Source organism: Chrysemys picta, chromosome 10 (genome assembly GCF_011386835.1).
Source record: "Chrysemys picta bellii isolate R12L10 chromosome 10, ASM1138683v2, whole genome shotgun sequence".
Taxonomy (NCBI): Eukaryota; Metazoa; Chordata; order Testudines; family Emydidae; genus Chrysemys; species Chrysemys picta.
The window spans coordinates 22,587,384-22,610,037 of record NC_088800.1 but is presented as its reverse complement, the minus strand read 5'-3'; the positions used below and the strand labels follow the sequence as shown (position 1 = coordinate 22,610,037).

The 22,654-nt window shown below is 42.1% G+C and overlaps 1 protein-coding gene across 8 annotated transcripts in view; it reads left to right on the top strand.

Annotated features, from left to right (window-relative positions):
* The window catches only part of TMOD2 (tropomodulin 2), a 73,833-nt gene that overhangs the window by 34,586 nt on the left and 16,593 nt on the right, over positions 1-22,654 (top strand). For all 8 annotated transcript variants that reach the window (XM_065559431.1, XM_008172273.4, XM_065559428.1 and 5 more), the window contains 3 exons: positions 1,441-1,648; positions 5,623-5,779; positions 21,643-21,765. In XM_065559431.1, the coding sequence (XP_065415503.1) occupies positions 1,523-1,648; positions 5,623-5,779; positions 21,643-21,765 (406 nt within the window). In that variant the 5' untranslated portion in view covers positions 1,441-1,522. The remainder of the gene's footprint in view (positions 1-1,440; positions 1,649-5,622; positions 5,780-21,642; positions 21,766-22,654) is intronic.

Sequence of the window (22,654 nt, the reverse complement as noted above, 5' to 3'; positions counted from 1 at the left end):
AGAAAGTGAGTTTTTACCATTGTCACATGACACTCACCATATTTTCCCTTTAGCCAGGAGAACAAAGCAGATGCTTCTCTGTAGAAGCCACAAAAAACAAATTCATCTCCCAGGTGAAGGATAATCTTGGTTCTCGATTATGTGATGCCCAAAGCTTCCCTTTGATGCTGCACATACATAGCTCCTGAGCTGCAGAAAGGATGTCCTAAATCAGTGGTTCCCAAACTGGGGTTCGTGAACCCCTGGGGGTTCGCAAAAGGTTATAGGGGGTTCTCGGGAAAAATATTCCCTAATGGCAGACAGAGCTGTCCCTAGGGATCCTGGGCAGCACGGAGCCAGCAGCACGGAGCCCCTGGACTTCCAAGAGCTATGCAGATCAAAGCAAGCGTATCTATTACACTGAGGAGATTTAAACTTCAAGACTCCTTATAAGAAATGGAAAGGGAGGTGGATATTTTTTGCTGTTTTTAAAATTAAATAGGCAGCTAGTGGTGTTTTTAAAATTATTATGAAGAACAAGTTTAAGCTTTGTTGTAACATGCGTTGTTTGCCTGGACTGCTCAGGACCTGAATGCTTGTGTAGGAGGAACTCTTTGAGTTGGCTTCTTAAATACCTTCATGCTGTTTCACATCTGATACTCCTTGATGAAACATAGGTGCCTTGTCTTATAACAGGCTTATTAAAGGTGGTACAAGCTACGAAAGTGAGATCTTGGAAGAGTGTTGCCGTTTTCATAATATAATAAAAATACTGTAATGATAAATAATTAATAATAAATAGTGTGTAATAAGCATGTCATAAAAACAAATTTTATATTTCCAAGATCACTGCTTTTATAATTTGTACTCAGGTAAAGGAGAAAATCCCTGGAAATATTCATTTTTAGGAGGGGGTTCGCGAGACACGACATTTTAGTGAAAGGGGTTCACAGGTTGTTAAAGTTTGGGAACCACTGTCCGAAATTAATTCCTGTTGCTAGGATACTTGCTGCATAGGTCAGTATGGTACTGTCCCCACTCTTAGGCTACATTTGGAGCTAGGAGTGTGATTCCCAGCTCAAGTAGACATATTTGCACTCTCTCATCAAGCTAGTGTGCTAAAAACAGTAGTGTAGCTGTGGTAGCCCAGGTAGTGGTGAATGACTGCGTGGGCTAGCCATCCAGAGTACAAGCCCACCCAGACCCCATAGGTACGTACTCCCGGGTACCCCGCAGCCACACTACTATATTTAGCATGCTAGTTTGGTGAGAGCAAGCGTGAATGTTTGCTTGAACTGGAAACATACCCTTAGCTTCAAGTGTAGATGTAGCCTGACACTGCAGAGCCAGAGAAAATGTTTCCTTTTTTAAATTAATCCATAAACAAAATACAAATGTGACCCCCTGAACTATAGGTGTCTAGTGTAAAAGGAGACACTGACAACCGCTTATTGTTAACAGTGAGTGGAACACCAAGAAGATTGCCTCCTGAATGGTTGAAATTTCTCAGGAAAGCATTGAGTGACGCCGTGCTGCAGGAGCCATGTCGCTGCCATTCCGAAAGGAGTTAGAAAAATATAAGAATATCAATGAAGATGAAATTCTCAGCAAACTATCAGAGGAAGAGCTGAAACAATTGGAACATGTTCTTGATGACCTTGACCCTGAGGTAGGTAATGGGACAGAAACGGGACTGATGTTTCAAAATGAAGTAAAAGAGACTGAGGCTTACTTGTATTCAAGGCACATAAAGGTGATCACATGTTCTAAAGGATAAGGCACTAGACTAGGAACTCTCAGACCTTGGCTCTGTTCCCTGCTCTGCCACTGATGTGCTGTCTGACATTGGGCAAGTCTTTGTGCTACCCCTTCTCTATTTAGGCAGTAAGTTCTTCAGGACAGAGATTCTCTTACTATGTGTTTGTACAGTGCCTAGCCTAATGTGGCTTTAGTTTGGTTGCGGCTTCTAGGCACATCTATAATTAAATCATCATCATCTGTTTGTGAACATCACATTCTTTTGAACTTCTGAAATATATTGACTCTGTATTTTCAACTTACAAATTTTTTTTAAGTGGAGAAAATTTGCTTTGCCAAGACTTAACTGAGCCAAACACTAGTCATCTCCACTCAATTATACATCAGCCATATCTCTAGAGCTCTACATTAAGAAAATATGGTAGTGTTGCAGACTTGCAAACGACATGCACAGTATGCTTAGAAACCTATGACCTGGAGAAAAGATTACCTTTCACTTTAAGAAAGATGGGGCTGAGGTCACTGATATGACTGTTGCTGGGAAGCTTGCACTGTGGGTGCTTGCATAATATCAAAGCTTTCATTGACCTAGGAATTTAACTATCAGTTTACTAGTTTTCACCAAAAGAAAATACTAGTTCCAAATGTTGAACAAGATAGAATGGAATGGAACTGGAAAGTACTTTCAAGGACACTACAAATTATTCAGAGACATTCCATACTGCTAGCATTCCAGTCAACCCAGCTCCCTGGCCAGTAGAAATGATTTTATTTCCTAAACTAGCAGACCAATTCTGGTTCACACTGGAGGGAAAATAAGGATGAAAAAAAAAGGTTAATCATTTCAAGTTTCTTAGCACTCTATGTGAAGATTAGCCAGTAATGGCAATGACCAACCATATTTTCCAGTAAGTACTTTCTGTACACTCAATTTATTTATTGAATATTAGACTCTTATAGTCATCTGTACTGGGATAAAAGGAGAGGGGGGGGGGATGGAGAAAGAAGAGTGGAAATAGAAAAGAAAAAAAAAAGAGGGGAGAATTGGAAAGAGAAAGAGACACCAAGAAGAGTAGGTAAAGTTAGAAAGGGAGGGAGGTTAACTCTTTCCTCTACCCTTCACCTGTCCTGTTTATTTCAACTGTCAGCTTTTCAGGTCAGAGACTGTACTACTCTATGTGTACCGAGTTTGCACAATGGGTCTCAGTTGGTCCCTTAGCACTTCTGTAAAAAATACAGTTAATAAGGGGTAGGAGATATTTGTCTGAGAGTACTTGAGAATGTAATTTTAAAAGTTACATCTAGTCAATACATTGCTGCACATTATTTGCCACTGAAGAATATTATGTAAAGAAATGGCTCCACTTAAAAAAAAAAAAGTACCCTATAGCGGAGTTTAAATTCAGAACATTATACAAACATGGCATCACTCTCTCTAAAGTTTGTGAGTAAAGGAATAGCCAGCACAGAATTGCCAAGAACAAATCATGCCAAACCAACCTAATTTCCTTCTTTGACAGGATTACTGGCCTAGTGGATAGAGGGGTAACAATAGATGTGATATATCTTGATTTCAGTCAGGCCTTTGATGCAGTCCCACATGATATTCTTATAAGCAAACAAGGGAAATACAGTCTATGTGAAATTACTATAAGGTGAGTGTACAAATGGCTGAAAGACTGTACTCAAAGAGTAGTTATCAATGGTTCACTGTCAAACTGGGATGGTGTATCTAGTGGGGTCCTGCAGTGGTCAGTCCTGGATCTGGTACTATTCAATATTTTCATTAATACTTGGATAATGGAGTGGAGCGTATGCCTCTATAAAAAATTGGTAGATGACACCAATCTGAGAGTGATTACAAACACACTGGGGGACAGGAAAAGAATTCAGAACGACCAGGACAAATTAGAGAGCTGGCCTGAAATCAACATGACGAAATTCAATAAAGGCAATTAGGAAGGAAAAATCAAAAGGCACAACTACAAAATGGGGAATAACTGGCTAGATCAGGGGCGGGCAAACTTTTTGGCCTGAGGGACACATTGGGTTTCCGAAATTGTATGGCGGGCCGGTTAGGGAAGGCTGTGCCTCCCCAAACAGCCAGACGTGGCCCAACCCGTGCCCCCTATCTGACCCCCCCCCCCCGCTTCTTGCCCCCTGAAGGACCCCCCCCGAGACTCCTGCCCCATCCAACCCCCCCGTTCCCTGACAGCCCCCCGAGACCCCTGCCCCATCCACGCCCCCCTGCTCCCTGTTCCCTAACTTCTCCCAGACCCCCCCGCCCCTGACTGCTCCCCGCCACCCCATCCAACCCCTCCTCTCATTCCTGACTGCCCCCCCCGGAATCCCTGCCCCATCCAACCACCCCTTCTCCCTGTCCCCTGACCGCCCCTGGAACCCCTGCCCCTGACTGCCCCCCGCCAACCCATCCAAACCCCCTCTCCTTCCTGACTGCCCCCCCGGGATCCCTGCGCCCATTCAACCCCCCTGTTCCCCACCTTCTGACCATGCTAACCCCTATCCACACCCCCACCCCCTGATCACCACCCCAAACTGCCCTGCCCTCTATCCAACCCGCCCTACTCCCTGCCCCCTTACCGTGCTGCCTGGAGCACTGGCAGCTGGCGGCGCTACAGGCGCGCCTCCCAGAGCACCAGGACAGGCAGCCGCACCACCCGGCTGGAGCCAGCCACACCACCATGAAGCACAGAGCACCAGGTCAGGCCGGGCTCTGCAGCTGCGCTGTCCCAGGAACTCACAGCCCCACCGCCCAGAGCATTGCGCCGGCAGTGGGGCAAGCGGAGGCTGCAGGGGAGGAGGAACTGCGGGGGAGAGGCCGGGGGCTAGCCTCCCCGGCCAGGAGCTCAGGGGCCGGGCAGGACGGTCCCGCAGGCCGGATGTGGCCCGCAGGCCGTAGTTTGCCCACCTCTGGGCTAGATGGTACTGCTAAAAAGGATCCGAGGTTATAGTGGATCACAAATTGAATATGAGTCAACCGTGTGATGCAGTTGTGAAAAAAGCTAATACCATTCTGAGGTGTATTAACAGGAGTGTTGTATGGTAGGACATGAGAGGTAATTGTTCCACTTTACTTGGCACTGGTGAGGCCTCTGCTGGAGTTCTGTGTCCAGTTCTGGGTGCCTCACTTCAGAAAAGAAAAGATATGGATGGCTTGGCAAAAGGTCCAGAGGAGAGCAACAAAAATGATAAAAGATTTAGAAAACTTGACATATGAGGAAAGGTTAAAAAAACCAGGGCATGTTTAGTCCTGAGAAAAGAAGACAGTTATAATTATAAGAATTATAAGTTTTCAAATATGTAAAGGGCCGTTATAAAGAGGACAGTAATCAACTGTTCTCTATGTCCACTGAAGATAAGACAAAAAGTAATGGGCTTGATCTGCAGGAAGGGAGATTTAGGTTAGATATTAGGAAAAACTTTCTAACTATAAGGATAGTTAAACTCTGGAATAGGCATCCCAGGGGAGTTGTGGAGTCCCCAGCACTGGAGGTTTTTAAGAGCAGGTTGGACAAACACCTGTCAGGGATGGTCTAAGTTTAGTTGGTCCTGCCTCAGCGCAGTAGTCTGGACTTGATGGCTTCTCGAGATCCCTTCCGGCCCTACATTTTTGTGATTCCCTGATTCTATGAAATGCTACATACCCAAAGCTTCCTCATCAGGGGCCAGTTTCTCAGCTAGTGTAAATCGGCATAACTCAAATGATGTCAGTGCAGCTATGACAATTTATGAGATCTGAAAATCTGGCCACCGGTGTCTGTGTTTTAATAGTATCATGCTGTCATGAGACTTGAGGACTTCTTGAGGTCCCTCCCAGACCAACATTTTTATGATTCTGTATCTGCATCTCATATATTTTGGTAGAATGCACTTCTGCCGGCGGGCTTCCGACAAAAAGACCAGACCAGTAAAGCTGCCACAGGCCCTTTCGACAGAGATCGACTCCTTTCATACTTGGAGAAGCAAGCACTGGAACACAAAGACAGGGAAGACTTTGTGCCCTTTACAGGGGAGAAGAAAGGTAATGGTTCACCCTCACCAATGCCTGCACTAAGGTGGTATTTGAACATATTAATTACCAGCTGTGGGGCCTCTCAGGGAAATTAACCAGGGGGAGGTGGATGGAGGCCAAATCATAGGCTTTAAATTTAGAGCCAAAAATACTTTTTAAAGCAAACCTAATAAAACGCTAGTTTTATCTGTGGTCTAGTGTCCTGCCCACAAGACCAGGAGCCAACAGCTCTGGAGTTCTAATCCCAGTTCTTATAGCAACTCCCTCTGTGGGCTTGGGGAAGAAGGTGCCAGTCCAGCCAGGTACTGGGCACTGTGCCCCCAATTCAGCAAACCACTGAAGCACTCCCATTGACTTCACCGGGTCTAGTCGTGCTCACAGTTAAGCATGTGCTAGAATACTATTATGGATCAGACCCTTAAATAGACACTGTCTACTCAAATATCACACTCCTTTCTGAATAATTGTTACCGGCTATTGCTATAAGTAACACCTAAGATCACTGTAAAGGAAAGAGATTAAAGCAAACAATTATTTTTCCAGTTGCTTTCTTTGTACATTTGACAGCACTATTCACACATTCAGTTTCATCATTCCTCCTATTTTTATAGGGGTTTGCCATATAACCACAGAGGAGAGAAAAATATTTTAAAACATAGGAAAAAGTGATTGTAAAACCCCAAACATTGGCAAGGTGACTTAGGCAGGAGTGGCAACTACTTTTAATTCACTCCTTAAACAGCTGACTAGATTTCAAGTACACTGTGTCCCTTTAACATCACTGCCTCATTTTCCTCATCTGTACATTGAAAATAATATTAACACTTGCCTAAGGCCTCCTATCAGCAAGGTACTTAAGCATGTGCCTAACTCTGAGCATGTGAGTAGTTCTATTTATTTCAAAGCAGCATGCTTAAAGTTAGGCATATGCTTAAATACCTGGCCAACTCAATGACTAAATGATTAACAACCTACTCTGACCCGCAAGAAAGTAAATGGCAAAATTATTGATTTTAATGGGACCAAGATTGGGCTCCAATTACTGTTTACAAAAGTGCTTGGAAGATATAAAGTGCTTAGGGTGACCAGATGTCCCAATTTTATAGGGACAGTCCTGATATTCGGGGCTTCGTCTTATATAGGTGCCTATTACCCCCACCCCCTGTTCCGATTTTTCACACTTGCTGTCTGGTCACCCTAAGTGCTATTTGTATGCTAAGTGTTGTTACTATTACTACATTTCATTTTCCTCCTTTTAAAAAAAAAAGACATCATAAAAAAATCTTTTCAAAGAGCGATGACACCTACCTCTCTCTAACTGAAGCATTATTTTAGATCATTGCACATTGTCGTCCCTATTTTCTTCCCCAGCACCTTATCCGGTTTTTAATTTTAATGACATAAGGCCTGATCCTAAGCTCATTGAAGTCAATGGGATACTTACCATTTATTTCAGTAGGTCAGAATTGGGCACATATTGTTTAGAAAGGAAAAACCAGTCTATCTGAGCAGGGATTTATTACTAACCCCACCTCTTGTGTGACCTCTTATGCAGAATCGGTTAATATCATGTTAAACAGTTACAGATTTCCTTTCTACTATTGATTCTTCTTATGAGGCCTGTGCATGGATTTAAAAAAACAAAAACAAAAAAAAACTTGATCTGATTTTTAAACAATTATAAATCGTATTTTTAATTTAAATATATTTTTCTTTTAAAAAATAATCCTATTTAAAATTTAATTTGAAATTATGGCAACCTATGTTAAGCTATACATTTACCAAAATCTATTAAAATTATTTAAATTAAATAAAAATAATATTAAGCAGTAAATGCTAGCTGCTAAAATTTTAAAGCAAGTCAAATTATTGAACTGGAGGAAGTCACTGACTAAGCACTTGGAACTAGAGTTTGCTGAAGTGCTAAACCAGAGCTTTTGACACTAGTAGCCTCTTCTGTAGAGGTGCAGAGAGAATATTTACTTCATTTCAGGTTATTCAGCAAGTTCATGGCAATAACTAGCTCAAAGTTGAGAAACAGATTGGGAGTTAAAAAAGCAGGAAAGCTTATTTTCCTCATCCAATCTATAAATTAAAACTAGGTATGAAAGGACAAGATCTACTAGTTCTAAAATCTTGAAGGATATGGTGAATAGAAACAATCAGTTCAATTCACTAACGACAGATGATACTTCCTTTATTTAATAAAGCAGTTAGTTTTAAATACAAAATGTATTTTGATAAACTTTTTTCTAATGTATCAGCACATTTAAGGTAGTATTATTTAACTAATAAAATAATTTTAAAATGCTGTTTTTGTATATTTTTAACTGAATTCCAATTTACATCCATCTAAAGTTTGACACAAATCACAAGTAAAAAATCATCTATTAAACAATATATAATTCATAATTTTCTAACATAAAAAGTGTAAAAAATTAAGAATCTGAATAAATGTGTTAAGCTATATAGTTGCTTAAATAAATGTATGTAGATACTGCATATCATTCTGGTTAGCAAAAAGAAGTACTAAATTCAGTTTAAAGGCTACATATAGTTACAAATTAATATATTTTAATCAATGAGAATCAATCTTTCTTTAGGAAAGTTACTAAAAGGTACAAATGCAAAACATGATTAAAATTGATACTTTAAATCAAGTTTCCTGCTTGCTGATTTGAATCATGATTTAAATTGGTGATTTAAATCACTCTACTTTAAATGAATCCACTCTGGGAATGTGCATATTAGACTAATAGACTTTAAGGTCAGAAGGGACCATTATGATCTTCTAGTCTGACTTCCTGCACAATGCAGGCCACAGAATCTCACCCACCCATTCCTGTAACAACCCCCTGACCTATGTCTGAGCTACTGAAATCCTCAAATTGTGGTTTAAAGGCTTCAAGGTGCAGAGAATCCTCCAGCAAGTGACCTGTGCCCCACGCTGTAGAGGAAGGCGAAAAACCCCCAGGGCCTCTGCCTATCTGCCCTGGAGGAAAATTGCTTCCCGACCCCAGATATGACGATCAGCTAAACCCTGAGCATGTGGGCAAGACTCACCAGCTAGACACCCAGGAAAGAATTCTTTGTAGTAACTCAGATCCCACCCTATCTAGTGTCCCATCACAGGCCACTGGGCATATTTACCACTAATAGTCAAAGATCAATTAATTGCCAAAATTAGGCTATCCCATCATGCCATCCCTTCCATAAACTTATCAAGCTTAGTCTTGAAGCCAGATATGTCTTTTGCCTCCACTGCTCTGTCACTGTCATGTCTGATTTTTAATGATTAGTTAGTGTTAGAGGTACGATTTGTTTCTTTTTTGTCCTGTCTACATTAGAGAATTTGAACTTCCGCTGCTTGGATCCCCTAGCAGACCTGCCACACACAACACACAAAATTGCTACCCATGAGGTGCAGGATTTCACACCACCCTCGGGATTGCACTTGCTCTGTGTAAGGCTAATCATTGTGTTGTCCACCACTGTGTCACTCTGCAATGTGATATTGGGTAGTTTTTCATCTTTAGGTTTTCTTTGGATACTCTTAAAAACACACAATTCTTCAACATGTCCTGGTTGTATTAACCCTGATTATTAATTTACAGCTTCTGTGATTTAGTAACATCACTGTTCCACAAACCACAAATAACTGTACTTCTCACCTATCCCTCAGCATAGAATCAGCTCAGCCTCCCTTGCACCCAAAGCTGCTGTTATCTTAGTTATTTAGTGGAAAGTAAGTACATCACAAATGCCGATTCAGGGGGTTATTAGAATATAGTTATACCAGTGTTTTTATGCTAAAGCAATTATTCCCTTGATTTCTCGTGTCCCTCATTTGGGCTCTTTGTCCCAGATTAAGTCCCCAGTGTGAGCCTTAGCAGATTAAAACATATGAAAAGAAACCTCATGGCCACTGCATTATGTAACTGTTTGACAATCTAAACAGGGAACTCTGCTCTACTCTCATAGAAGTTGGTGGCCAAATCCCTTGAAAATATCTGTGCCTTCCTTTATTAAGACTGACTATATTCCTATATTATTTTAAGATTTATCTATCTAACTAGATCAATAATGACAATTATGTCCCATTCAGCACCATAGCGTCCGAGAACTTGGTGGTTTGTCCACCAATTTGTGTGCTGGCTTTAGTGCATGACTTCAGGAAAGAATCTGCCTACTTTAAGCCTGGCATTCCCTCATGCTGGGACTGCTGGAGCCCGCGTGTGCTGTCATCTGACTGAAGTGCATGTCTTAACAGGAGCATTCCATAGAGGTTGTTTTCACACACACAAAATCCTGGCTACACTGAAGTCAGTGGCTAAACTCTCATTGACTTCAATGAGGCCAGAATTTTGTCCTGTGTTCGCTGCCTTATTTTGTTGTCCTCCTTCCATCTCTGCTACATAAAGGGTGAGATACGGCACGTTGTAATTTGAATCCAATAAAATGTTAGTGAGACACCCATCTACAACATAAACAAGCACTATGGGCTTTCTACAAGCTGTAAAATGAGTCTTCTAATGTGATGCTAATCAAATCTGATGAATGTTGCGTAAGGACCAGGAGCAAGTAGGGCTGGCTGTAGATCTTAGCACCAGCGTTCCTAGTCTCATATTATTTAGCTTGGCAAAACTCATTGAATAAGTAACTATGGCATGATTGTTTTGAAAGATTAATGGCTAGATTCTCAATTACATTAGGGGCTTATCTACATTGGGAAATTGACTAGAATAGCTATTGCTGTAAACTATTCTGAATGGCTGTTCCAGGATAGCTTCCCAGGGGGACACACTATTCTGGAATAAAAGTCACAAGCCCTAAGGCCCCTTTAAACTCTACTGCCAACATAAAGGGGCTGGAAAGTGGGTGTGCATATAATTTGGACCCACTTTCTGGCCCCTTTACACTGCTGGAGCAGTATAAAGAGGCATTAGTGAAAATGAGAATCAGGCCCTACAATTTCATCTTAATTTTAAGGTTACCCTGTTAATTAAAAATTAAGATCTTAGGTCTCCGGTCCTGGAAAATTAGAAACGGAAAGCACAGAAGCCAATATGCCATCCAGCACAATTCCCCTTTGAGGGATGTCTGTATGTCAGTGGGATTCAAGTGCATCAAGCTTTGTTTAAGGTTTTGTCACTATTTTGCACTTTGCTATTTGTCTTCCACTAGGAAATATATTCTTTCAAGATTAACCTTTGGAGGAAGCATTCCACTTGCTAAGTGACATTTCTACATGTTGCTGTGGGCGTTATGCAAAGCTTACCCTGCCATGGAAGGTCTGTGGCAAGCTGAAAAGAAAAAGGAGATGTATTTTAAAATCCAGCTCCTCCCCCTTCTCCTCGAAGAGTTTGTGGTCCATCATTTTTCCTTATCCAGTGTTTCTGCCTTCTTTTGTTAGCTTTTCATCAGGGAGTTCTTGACAAAGAAGCATCCAGCATCAACCAGATGGCTGAAAGATGAAATTTAGTTGCCTGCATTGGTTCTTATATGTTTAACACTGCCATAAGTTTTAGATTATGCTATACAACAAGCCAAAACAAATTCCAAAGCTAATGGGGAGACATTCAGAGGAGTCAGAACACAGGAAGTATTAAACACTAGCTCAAAGGGGACTTAAGGGTATGGAGAGTTGCCTTGTAGCTTATTGTAATCATGTTATGTGGGACTTGCAGTATTTGGCAAAAACAACACAGCATATGGCTTGCATTATAGTTTTGGGCTTCTGCCATAGGTTAGCTTGTTAACTTGCTACATTAATTGCTTTAAGGGACTAAAGGTTCAATCCTGTAAAAAGTTGAGTGTTCTGCACCCAGTGCAGCAAAGCACTTAAGCATGTGCTTAATTTTAAGCATGTGAGTAATCTCATTGATTTGAATGGGATTGCTCATGTGCATAAAGTTAAGCACATGCTTAAGTGCTTTACTGGATAAGGGTCCAATTATTCAGCACCTTTGAGGATTGCACCCTAGATGGCCAAGAATTCAGTTGCCACAGAGACCACATCTCCGCATATGCCCCATGATAGCAGTTATCATTGTCCAAATGGTATTGGTTGTCTGTCCCCAGATTTGAGCCTAAAGAGTGTAGAAAATGGGCATTGCTTTTGTAGGTTCTTCATTTTTGGAATTTGCTCCCACATGCAGGCTGCCAAAGCAGAGGTTTGGTGACTTTCAAGAGCTGATGTGAAACACACCTTTTTAGTCTGGCCATCTCACTAGCAGGGAGTTCATTATTGTTGAGCAGCAGTGAGATGGTGGAAGATACATTTGATTTTTGTAGCCACAGGGAATGGCAATCTGTAATGTTTACTTTGTGGGTTTTTGGACTAGCTCTTATCTGTAACAGATGCTCTAGCAATTCTTATATAAGAGGCAATAAACTCCAGGAGATACGCCTATTGACCCACTGCATTATACACCTCTATCTCGATATAACACGACCAAATATAACACGAATTTGGATATAACGTGGTAAAGCAGTGCTCCGGAGGGGGGGGGGGCTGCGCACTCTGGTGGATCAAAGCAAGTTCGATATAACACGGTTTCACCTATAACGCGGTAAGATTTTTTGGCTCCCGAGGACAGCGTTATATCGGGGTAGAGGTGTATAAATACAGCTGGATCAATTGTCAGCCACGTTTGTACAATTATGGGGCCTGTCCCTGCATCACTTGTAAGTTAATGAAAGTTTGGTGCACAGGAAAGGCAGGATTAAGTCCCAAAATGTTAAACACTGACGATGATACTACATAGGCGCAATCATACTAAAAAGGAATCCTTTGGGAGGACACAGGAATGAGACTATGTAGGGGCCGTATTGTGGCTAAAAACTGAACAGGTTTCGGGAATGGAAAGGACGATCCTGTGGCTCAGCCACTTGACTGGCAATCAAGTAACCTGGGTTCAGTTCTCGGCTCTGCCACAGACTGCACAAGTCATGTCATCTTTCTTTCCCCCTCCCATTTCCTGTATCTAAAAGAAGTACAATAATCCTACCTTTCTCTCTGCCTTTGTTTAGACTACAAACTCCTCGCGGCAGGGGGCTCTCTCTTACTAGGTGTATGTATAATACCTAGCCTGTTGGAGCCCCAACCTTACTTGAGGTCTCTCAGTGCTACCAGAATACAGGTTTATTTATTATTAACAACATTTCCCCTTCTGCTTCCCTTGCAGAGGTAGCCCCTATGTGACACTAACAAACAGCAACTGAAAAATAACCCAGTTATTAAACATTTTAAGATATGACCATTCAAATTTAGACTGTAAGTAGTAAAAGTTGGGTACATCCTTGCTTGCATCCAATACTGCTGTTTCCAGTCAGTCCTGCAGCATTATCCTTGTTTTCTATAATATCTCCTGCTCCTTGCCAAACAATTTCATGTTGGGTCTGATCCAGCTCCCATCAAAGTCAGTGGAAAGACTCCAATGGATCAGACCCAGGAGGACGAGTGCTGGGAAGGGAAGGGGAAATCCACGCTCTTTGTATGTGACTAAATGTGAACATTTTTCAATCAGCTGAAAATCAAAAGAAAAAAGGAGGAAAATAATGACTAAACAAGAGCTTTTTTCACCAAGCTGTTGTCATCAGCCCCCCTACCCCCAAGAAGAGACCATCGATCTTTCATGTACTCGTAGTGCCAAGAATACGGTCAGCGTTCAGCAATAAAAATGACAGTCATTTTCAGAATGAATATGGGCATTTTTCCCAACCCTTTACTACAGTAGGTGCTTTTCTGATAATGGATTCATGTTTAAGAGTTATATAGCCTTCGGGAGGAGAAACCTAACTAAAATATCAAACAGCTGATAAGAGTGAAAAGTTTAAGTATTTTAATAGGAGATTCTGGCTGGTGGAAAGTTTTGTTTGGAAAGACTCTTATTTATTTTGTTTTGGGATGATAAACAAAAGTCAGTTTTTACTCTCCAAAGCTAAAATACTGTTGGCTGCTTTGCCTGAAATGTTGTCAGCTTCTTCAGGCTTTTTGGAGCTTTAAGACCTATGTTCAGTGTTGACTGTAACCTCTAGCATAGACTCCCTTACAATATTGTTAGCGGTGAAGCCTATGGTTAGGGTTGCCCAACACTTTCCATTATAAGACCCTGTTTTCAGTTACTTATAACTTTGCCAAATTTAAACTGTTCAGCCTGAAATTTCCATGCTGAGTGTCTACTCCAGGCTGATTTTTTTTTTAAAGTTTCAGCTAAAGTGATCTAGCTGTTGCCAAGAATAAAATTGGGAGAAGGGGGGAGACATTGTTTTGTCGATCCAAAGTAAATTTTTCCAGCCATTTAGTTCAGTCTCCATGTTTTAGAGCCAGGATTTAAAATTGTATGAGTGTCACCCTGGTGTCAGGGCTGAGCCTTTTGTTATTCCCAAGAAAATTTGCCTGAGTTATAAGCCTCTGAAAATCTTAGTTTGCACATGCTCAGTAGAGATGTGGTAGAGTCTGGCAGCTAAATTCTCCAAATGACTTTCCCTTTCCTCTTGCCCTGCCAGGCTCATCTCCTTCAACCTCAGAGACAGCTTCTGCCTATTTGACTGCCTCACCCACTGAGGCAGACTAATATTGCCTTACTCAGATCTGAGGTCCCATGGGAAGGGCCTGTAAGAACTGTACCAGGATGACTTGGTCCATCATTTTCTCTACTGACCTAGTCTCGGGGCCTAGCCACGAGTCACAAGGTCCCATAATCTTTGAGCCACTACCCATTGTTGTTCCCCCCCAGGGAAATGGTTCAACCCAAAACTGGATTTTACATGTCTTTGGAATCAGTCTCAGTTTATCTAAGAGGCAGCCTTCAACACAAGCTAGGTGCCCGCCTGCTTGTCGCTTACTGCTCAGTAGGCTTCCTGTGTCTCGCTCTCGCCCATCAGGAAGGTGCTGTGTTCATTCTTCCCCTGCTGCACATGTCATTCTTTCAAAGATACGAAGGAAGGCCTCTGGATCATCACCTGGCCCCAGTTTCACAAGACCAGTTACCAGCCAGACTGAGCTTCCCTCTCCATCACCAACCACATTTCCCTAAGTCCCTTGGCCCAACTGCTTCTGCAGCCACTCCTGTTGCTGGAAGTGGGCCTCTTACCACTGCTGTTGAGTGGCAAATTGTACCTTTTGTTGCTTTTGCAGACTGCCCATCAATTGCAGGACTATAGCGTGGATCTGCCGCTATAACACAGTTGTCTGCTGCTACTGTTGCACCATCACCAATAAGCTGATCACCTCCTCCATCTTCTTAATTATCCAAGCTAGATGGGGTCAGTCAATCCTCGAGGCTTCACTTTCCCCCTTTCTTTTTTTCTTGGCACCAGCAATCTTCCTCACTCTTCCCCTGTATCAGGGACTGATTGCAGTGCCTGTGTTCTCCATCACATATAATGTGGCAGGGCTTCTCCCAAGCTCTCAAAGACACAGTGCAGCACCCACAGTCCCTTTGAGGCATGTTTCCTGTCCAGACTTAAACAAAACTGCTTCCCCTCCCAGAGGATTCTGGTAGCGATAATGGTAGCGTCCGGTGATGCTGCTACTGCTTCATCAGCCAGTGCTGACTCACTGGGTCGCTCTCTGACCCTTTATAGACTCAGATGCAGCTCCCCCTCTTTAACTGGCCCAATTGGAAGCACTTGCTCTGGCACAGCAGAGCTGGACCTACTTCAATTACAGGGGCCAGCCAGCCACACTGTGACAGCAACTTTGGAGACTATGAGAATTTTTGAGTGCTTGAGTTTGCACAGTTAACGATCTTTTAATATAAGATTGTTGTGGGGTTTTTCATATGTTTATTTGTTTTGTTTGGGATAAAATCTGATATAGGGTAAGTAGTCCCTGATGGAAAGGTGTATTAATGTGACAGGTGTTATACTAGACTGTTTTTATATTACTAGTTTTCAGCTTTCAACTGAATTGAGCCTGGCCAGTTTTCTTGTTTATAACTCAGTGTATTGCTGGTAAGAATTCATTTAATTACATTTTAAATAGAGTATTTTTAGAGAGGAATTTAAGTAAACATCAAAAGGAAAGAATACTTTACTTTAGATGGAAAATGTGAATCTTGTGTGTAATTTATGTAAGGCAGAGTTCCAAGGTTATTGAATTTCACATCAAAGGTCACTCAAGCATTCTGTAATCAAGAATAAATAGGACTTCATTTTTTCAATGATTCATCGAATATAAGAAGTAATAACCAGAAAAATTTAAAGCAAGAGAACAAAAAAGACTCAGGCTGCAATCTGAGAATTACATATGCCTGATAAACACTTTATATATATATAACTATACACACACACACACACACACACACACACACACATACATACACACAAGCTGCATGGAAAAAATATGAACCAAAACTCCCATTGGTATTTTACACTCTACTCTTTTCATCAGTATGGATTTCTCACTGTGCAACAGGACATTTGGCCTACAGTAAGTGGGGCGGTACACAGATCCAGAAGTGTGTAGAGAGGCACAAAAATCAAATGTACATTTTGTCTAGGTTATACAGAAGCTGAGTGTGCAGTAAGCAATTCAAAAGATTATTTCATCAGCATTTTATCAATATAGGACTCTGGAATGGCAGCTCTGACCTACTCTGTAGGTCCTTATTGTTGAACATAGTTATGGCAATGATTCCTCTTTATGCTGTTGGAATGTGGCTGAGAGGTTGAGAAGTGTTGCTAAGACCTATGCAGCTGGACAACTGGGACAGCCATTTCTGGAGTCTAGGGGCTCTATAGTCCCTCTGATGAGGGATATGAGGAGACCAGGCAAGAAGATATAGACAATATTGTCAACATTTGTCAGCCCTGCTGTCCTTGTTTGGGATTTCATTTCTGGAGTTTAGGGCATTGTCTGGCTAGTTCATGCTGCTCAGTGCAAGGTCAGTAGCCTACTGGTATCACCATCATGGATGAAGACAGGTCAGGTCACATCAAGGTCTTTCATCTACCTAACGTCAATGGCTGTCATGTTTCTTTAAGGAAACATACTCAACAGCCAATGGCCCACTCTACTGATTGTTTACTTAGATATTCTGATTACTTTTGGTCCTCTACCATTGAAAATGAGGGTTTGCTCCTTCTAGGTCATCCCGGTGCACAGATGATTCAAGACAGATGGGTGCATGATGACAACCAGACACTAAGTTTTATCAGCTATAGCCTAGGGGGATTTAAATCTTATGGTATGGCTAGGAGCATTTGCTTTTTCTTCACCATAGCATCTGCAAATCACATCTATCAGCACAGTTCTGAGTTGTGGATAGTCTGACAAATGTAACCTGCCTTCATTTGGAAACAGAGTTAAGTATTTCTTGCTGCAAGTTTTCTATGTACTACACACACGACACTTGCACTTGACTGTTTTCTTTGATATTGCTGGGATGTCTCTGAATCATGTCATCTGTAAAATGAGGATACTTACCTACTTCACAGGAATGTACTAAGGGTGAAAAACATTTATGCCTATAAAGTGCTCCGAGATCCTTGGGTAGAATGTGCGACAGAAACAGAAAGTATTATTTTATCAGTCACTTGTCAGCTGGCATTTTAAGCAATTCTTCTTGTAGAACAGAGATTTTTTGTAATAAGAAGATGCCTTTAAAGAATGGAAGAGTTTGTGGGCAAGAACGGAAGTAAACTTCTGGGCCAGTCATCCTTGACAGTATGTCTTCAATTTTCATTTCAAGAGTTTCTGAGCCCATTCAGTCTTTAAATTCATTGATGGAGGCTGACAGTACTGAGATTGGTGCAGACAGACTTGCTGGAAGAGATAAATGAACTGGGTATTATCTGCCTAAAAATGCTAATCGGGACCATCATGGAAAAAGATTTAAGCCACAGAAGCATGCAGCTATTGAAAAGCAAAAGACACAGGAATGTGTAATTGAAAGGAGCAATATCAGAAGAACATTCATTTATAGTGACAAAATGGCATCACTGAGACAAATGAAAATAAAGCTGTTTCGCAGCAGTGTCAGAAAGGCCCAGGATGTACTCCAAGCATTTGATTTACAGTGTCAAAACTTGCAGAAAATAAGACAATTTAGAACTGACAATGGACCAAATCCACCTCTATCCAAAGGTCATTGCAGTCTCAATACAAAGGGATTATCAAAAGCCTGATAGAAATTTAGTTGTTTAGGACTAAGGCACAAAGGGAACTGCTCAGCTGTATTTCTGCTAAATGAGGCTAAAAGCATTATGGACAGTAACAAATTGGGAATCACTGATTTATCAGATTGATGGGTATTATCCAGTGCAGTTACTCCACTGCTTACAAATGACAGTCGTCTGTTTTCAAAATTTACATGAGTATAGTAGTGAACACAACATAAGCTGGTGGCTTGGCGTTTAATGTTGTCCAGTTCCTCATGAAAGTGAGCTAGATTTTCCTCTGATGCAGCTGTCATAGACTGGAAGTACCATAGAGATTGATGATCTTGGCCTATGAGAAAAGCTACATGGAAACACCTGCTAATGCCCCTATAAGAGTAGTGTACAGTGGGGGGAAGAATTGAAAGGGTCTAGGATAGGTTGTACAAGGATCTGTGGCAGGGAAACTACTTGGTCCTTTGGGGACATGTGGTTAAATCTAGCTCAGCTTCCCCAGCCTTGCACAGGTGGTCATGGGAAAACTGATCATATGATTGGCTGATGAGACAGAGGGAGCAGAATGTCTTTGGGAAAGTTGGAAATTACACAGAGGCAGTTGGGGAATTGAATCCTCCTTCCCCCGGTACCTGTGTGATAAGCTCAAATAATGGCTGTAGCTTATGGGGAGAAGTAGCAAATACATCTGCTTCACTCCTAGTTTTGTGCCCTGTGGTCCTGGGATCAACATATGGGCCTTGGGAAATGTCCTTTTCAATAAATATCAGAGTGCTGGATTAAATAAGAAATCCACAGGGCTACGGAAGGAAGAAGTGCAGTCCCTAAGAATGGCTTCACAGCTTATGTGCCCTTGAACAGGCTTCTGTTGAGTGGAAGGTTCCTGCAGAGGGATTTTTTGAATTGCCTTCAATTCCTCAGAAAGCACTGTCCTTAAACAGACCCACATCTGCCTGGGATTAGCACTCAGCCTGGTTCTACACCCATACAAGTAAATGCCCAATGGTGAGTACTTGAAAATCCCAACCACTGACACTGAAGGGTATCAATTTTATCAATAGCAGTTTTTATCCTATTCAAAATGATAATGCAAAACACTTTTCCAGGTACAGATAGAAGTGTCGCCTCTTGTAGCTGACTGGGCCATGGGTGGTCATGCCTAGTGATGGAAGCAAGAGTTCAGCCTACAAGTTAGAGCTGGGTCCAAGATGGGTAGAGTCCAGGAAACAAGTCAAGGGTCAGTACCAGAGAGACAGAAGCCAAATGACAGAGCCAGAGGGTAAACCAGAGCCATAAGGCAGAGGGGGAGCCATGGATCAAAACTGGAAGTCTGAAGCCAGAGGGGAGCAGGGGCTGGAACAGGGTTGGAACAAGGGCTGAAAGAAAGCAGGATCAAGGACTGGACCAAGAACAAGCACAGCTGCAGGCACGGTAGACATTGAGAAGCTGCTGACCTGCTCTGGGGGCCAGTATTATAAGCTAAACCAGCAGCCAATCAGGGGCTCTGTCAGTTCCAAGGCATTGCAGCTGGGCTTATTGGTTGCCTAGCAGCAAAGTTAGTCAGGGAGCAGGCCAGCAGCTGGTCCTAGCTGATCTGTTCCTTGACGCCCCTCTCTAGTTATCACAAATAAATGGATCCCTCTTTTAGGGATGTTGCAGATAACACTTCTGCAATCTTTAGGATGGATCTCCTTTTCCCAAATCATTCTGTCCAACCTGCACATGGAATCCTCCACCACTTCCTCCCCAGCTTTTAACCTTTCAGCATCTATCGTAAGCCTGGCGCTTTCTAACTGTTCAGTTGGCTTATAGCCTTGGTTACTTCCTCAAAGGTGTCAAGTATCAGAGGGGTAGCCGTGTTAGTCTGAATCTGTAAAAAGCAACAGAGGGTCCTGTGGCACCTTTAAGACTAACAGAAGTATTGGGAGCATAAGCTTTCGTGGGTAAGAACCTCACTTGCATCTGAAGAAGTGAGGTTCTTACCCACGAAAGCTTATGCTCCCAATACTTCTGTTAGTCTTAAAGGTGTCACAGGACCCTCTGTTGCTTCCTCAAAGGTGATTGCTTTTAGTGATACAGGTAAGTCCACTGTTTCATCACATCTCTCAATGAGTGTTAGTGGTTCTGACTGGTTAAGCACAACCTGGAAATGTTGCATCCAATGGGCTCTCTCTTCTTACTCTGGTTAAAACTGTACCATCTCGAGCCTTCACAATGCCACAACAGTTCAAGAATTGTGATGTCAATTGTTTAGATACTAGAAAAAGCGTTTTAGAATTCTCTTTCTTGTATGCCTCCTCAGTGTCTTTTACTTTATTTTCCATCCATTCTCTTCTCTCGCTGATATTTTCACTTCCTTGTCTTTGTCTGCATATTCTTGTTGCAGAATAGCTCTTTTGCTGCGGTCCTGTGCTTGTTGAATTCTCTTCTTTAATTCTTTCCTCTCTTCAACAAACCACCAGGGATTGGTTGGAGCCATTCTTCTTTCTTACATCTTCTCGCCCCCACTGTAGTCCTGGCTGCATCAACATTTGCTTCTTTGAAAAACTGCCATTGTTTTTCAATGTCATCCATCTGTGGCTTTAACTCTTCAAATCTATCGGTTTAAGGTTGTTACTGGCATACAGCAAGGTTGCATACTATCCCTACTTCTTTTATGCATTGTTATAGACTTTGTGATGAGAACAGTGATGGCTGCTGCCAAGAACACTGATATTGTTTGGACAAGAGATAATATGCGAGACTTAGATTGTGCAGATGATATAATATTGGATCCCAACTTGGATGGAATGAAAAGACTCTTTTTGAGCATAAAAGCAGAAGTGGTCAAAGTGGGACTTTGTATCAGTACATAGAAGACCATGTTCATGGAGGCAGGAGAGAATGCTGTCAGCACTGTCAAATGAGTGACTAATGGAGAAGAGTTTAAAAGAGTTGATGACTTCGTCTATTTTGGAGGTACAATATCTGCTAATGGTCAGCTTGCTAAAGAAGTGAGGGCAAGAATCAACAAAGCCAGGGGATATTTTTTCACTTTGTCAAACAGCTGAAAGAGTAAGAAGATACATCTACAGACTGAAATGAGATTGTACAATGTTATTGTTCTCCCTATGCTACTGTATGCCTCGGAAACGTAGCAGATGGTGGAAGTATACAACTGGAACTGACTGCATTCCACCGGTATTGTTTAAGACTAATCTTGGGGATTCACTGGCGAGATCGTCTAACCAATGTGGAAGTGTTGTGTTGCACAGGTCAGCAGACTGCAGACTCAATAATCAGACAGCGACAACTACAGTGGTTTGACTGTGCCATCGGGTTACCCCGTGGCAGAAGCACAAGCTATGTCTTAGATTGGATCCCCCCCGGAGGGAAGAGAAGGGACGGAGGACAAAGAATACTTTACTGCAGGATGATCAAAAAGAATGTGACCATCATGCAGACAGCTTATCAGAGAGTCAAATATCTTGCTCTGGACAGACGTAGTGGGAAAAATGGATTGTCGCATGTGCCACTACGCACAGGAGATTCCAAAGCTAAAGTATAGATTTTAGGACCTTTGCTTCCACAAAAATAAACTACCCCAACATACAGTAGAAATGTGCTGAAGGTATAGAAATTAATAGGGAAACATACATTGGTGCACAATATAGAACAATACTGTTTACATAGGTCTCCTCCCTGTACGGTCAGGATGGGGAGGAGTTGTCACAATAATTCAATATTCACTTTTGGATTTTTTCCCCCCTTAGGAAAAATATTTATCCCTAAAGAAAAGCCCATAGAAACCCACACCGAGGAGAAGGTAACCCTGGAGCCAGAATTAGAAGAAGCCCTGGCCGGTGCCTCTGATACTGAGCTCTATGACCTTGCAGGTTAGTTAATGTGTTTGTAAGTGTACAGTCTTCTTCAGCCCAGCACTGCCTGGCCCTTCCACCAGGAGTTTGAGTTGTCACAGCATGCTCTATTCTTACACTGGTTAGACCTGGTTATCTTCAGTCTCTCTATCACTCACCCTATTTTTAAGCCCTTATGGAATCTAGGCCTCTAAAATGCGCACAGATATTAGAAATGTGGAGCAAACACTGGTGCATAAGTGTTAGTATCATCTCAAGCCTGCATCGTTCTAATGGTGTTGCGAATGCACTTAGTTGTATGCACTTCGAGCAGGGGGTGTGATTCGCAGCTTGAGGAGACACTTGTGCCAGCTATCATCGAGCTAGCATGCTAAAAATCAAGTGTAGATGCCTCAGCACGAGTGGCAAGAGCCCCAAGTACGGACCCACTCAAGACCCTAGGGACATTCTCAAGGTGGTTAGCTGCTCATGCTGCTGCTGCTACATTCTATTTTTAGCATGCTAGCTTGATGAGATCAGTATGTCTCCTCAACCTGAGACTCGTACCCTCAGCTCGAAAAGTAGATATGCCCTGAGTGTCTTTTCACTCCAAGTGCATTTAATTTCCACTGTATCATTGGAGGTGCTCAGCAGCTTCTAGAATTGGGCCTTCAATATCATTCAGAGCATTTGCAACTGTTTTCACTATTTTGTAAAAGACACAATGTCGTGTACCTGCAAACATATTTCAAACAACCAGAACACTGCCCAGCTACACCCAATGTGCATCTCACACAAAATACGCTATCTACAAAGTTTCTGATTCATATTCTACCCTCATTGCACACGCTGTTACCACTGGTGTGAATGAAAAGACTAAGGATAAAAAGTAGCTCTACATTAGGGTTTTTGTTTGTGTTTTACAATG